Source organism: Sinocyclocheilus grahami, unplaced genomic scaffold (genome assembly GCF_001515645.1).
Source record: "Sinocyclocheilus grahami isolate Dianchi unplaced genomic scaffold, SAMN03320097.WGS_v1.1 scaffold1423.1, whole genome shotgun sequence".
Lineage (NCBI taxonomy): Eukaryota > Metazoa > Chordata > Actinopteri > Cypriniformes > Cyprinidae > Sinocyclocheilus > Sinocyclocheilus grahami.
Genome location: NW_015506602.1, coordinates 23,534 through 25,352, shown reverse-complemented (window position 1 = coordinate 25,352; position 1,819 = coordinate 23,534). Strand labels below are relative to the sequence as shown.

Genomic DNA, 1,819 nt, shown 5'->3' with positions numbered 1-1,819 from the left:
ATAATTCCTTATTAAACATGCAGTTTTATGAGCTCATATTAATCTACGTGACTACTTCGGTGAACCGTTTCTTTGAAAAGTGTTTAAAATAGTGAAATAGTGTCATTTTAGTGCACTGCCCGGATCACAGCACGTACCTGGTTTAGTTAGTTAGCAGATGGTTGATGCACCCGATCAGCTAAAGAAGTTTGAGCACTGCAAACACTTTCCATGAAAGATTTATTTTGTACAGTGTGTTGAATTATAAGTGACACCAGCACAAGAGTCTCGTGAAGCAGAGAGAAAAAACGCAGCTGAATGTCTGACAGAGACTAGAAACACTAGAGTCTCTCTAAAAAACCAGACATTCAGTTTCTCCATTTCCCTTTTTCCTTAAATAGTGTTTCTTTGTAACAGGAACATTTTCCCTCCATGAACAGAAATATGAATCTATATGAATCAACCCCAAAACAGAGAAAAACTAAATCACAACAAAAAAAGTTACAAAGCAGTGCAAAGAGTCTCTAATACATTAATCTCCAGCAAGAAACAGACAAACACACACACACACTTTGGTCGTTACGCCGTCTGTCCCGTGTCACGTATAAAAACACAAAATGCTAAGACTGAAATGTTGACTCTGACTCTTTGAAACATGTAACATTTTCTGCTTTAAAGTGCACATTTTGAGGCTTTCCTAACTGACACACACACACACACACACACACACGTGAGACCACACGTGAAGCTCCTGAATCAGTGCATGGTCAGATGCAGCAATGTTCATCTGAACTCACTGACACTTATTGCTGAGAATAAAACAAAGCTGAAAAACTGCAGATCAACTAAAGAAACTCACACGCGTGTAAAAACAGCAGTTCCGTGTGTGTGTGTGTCAGATTCATCCATTCCACAATGATCGTCACGTCATGATTGGGCTTTTCTCTTGGTTTCAGTAACTCACAGCAATCTTAAATATCACAGATCAGACTGTAAATCTGACACGTGCACAAGCGCTGGATTATCTTTCCTATGAGAACGTCACATCAGGAGCTAAAATAATACTTAAAACAATTGTAACAGCTAAAACAAATACTTGAGAATAACAAAAAACACTGAAAGGGTCAAATAAATAGCTGAATTGCACAAGCACTCTGATATGACCGAACAACAGGTCAAGAGTTCATTGTCAGGAAGCCGTCGAGGGGAAACAGCGCCACCGTGTGTTTGAGACGCGCATCGCCTCGGGAAGCTGAAATCACTGCAGATTCACCGTCATGATTTGATCTTCCACAGCTGTGAAGCAAACACACAAACTGTGAACACAGCACCGACCGTATAAGAGACTCACAGACATCGACCCACAGCGAGCATCTGACCTTCAGGTTGAAGCCCAGCAGGTCACTGATGACCCCCGACACGGCCGACAGAATCACCACCTGAGTGATGTTATACAGCAGAGGATTCATGGTCAGACCGTACAGACGGAACGGAGCGTCCAACTCCTGCGGGACAGAGACACGTCAGCGCTCGGATACGATCACAGCGTCACTTGTGTGTGAGAGTGTGTGTGTTTGTGTGCGAGTGTGCATGTGATGAGCGAGTGTGACAATCATGTCAGAGCGAAAACAGTTGAAATGCACTGCCGTGCTTTCTCCACGGATCTTTTTCTCTTCCTCATAACTTGCAGTTGGATTGTATTGATGCTTGTGTGTGTGTTTGAGTGTGTGAATGTGTGTGTGTGTTTGTGTGTGTGAGAGAGAGAGTGTGTGAGTGTTCGAGTGAGTGTGAGTGTTCGAGTGAGTGTGAGTGTTCGAGTGTGTGTGTGTGTGTGTGTGAG

At 42.9% G+C, this 1,819-nt stretch overlaps 1 protein-coding gene and 1 long non-coding RNA gene across 4 annotated transcripts in view; one reads left to right on the top strand and one right to left on the bottom strand.

The window, feature by feature from the left end:
* Window positions 1-205: 205 nt before the first annotated feature.
* LOC107570172 (putative homeodomain transcription factor 2) overlaps window positions 206-1,819 on the bottom strand; it is a 13,642-nt gene continuing 12,028 nt past the window's right edge. For all 3 annotated transcript variants that reach the window (XM_016256376.1, XM_016256377.1, XM_016256378.1), the window contains 2 exons: window positions 1,359-1,484; window positions 206-1,275 (listed from right to left, as the gene is read on the bottom strand). In XM_016256376.1, coding sequence (XP_016111862.1) covers window positions 1,255-1,275; window positions 1,359-1,484 — 147 coding nt within the window. In that variant the 3' untranslated portion in view covers window positions 206-1,254. The remainder of the gene's footprint in view (window positions 1,276-1,358; window positions 1,485-1,819) is intronic.
* Window positions 805-1,819, top strand: part of LOC107570174 (uncharacterized) — a 12,015-nt gene continuing 11,000 nt past the window's right edge. The window contains exon 1 of the long non-coding RNA XR_001607000.1: window positions 805-861. This is a non-coding gene — a long non-coding RNA (uncharacterized lncRNA). The remainder of the gene's footprint in view (window positions 862-1,819) is intronic.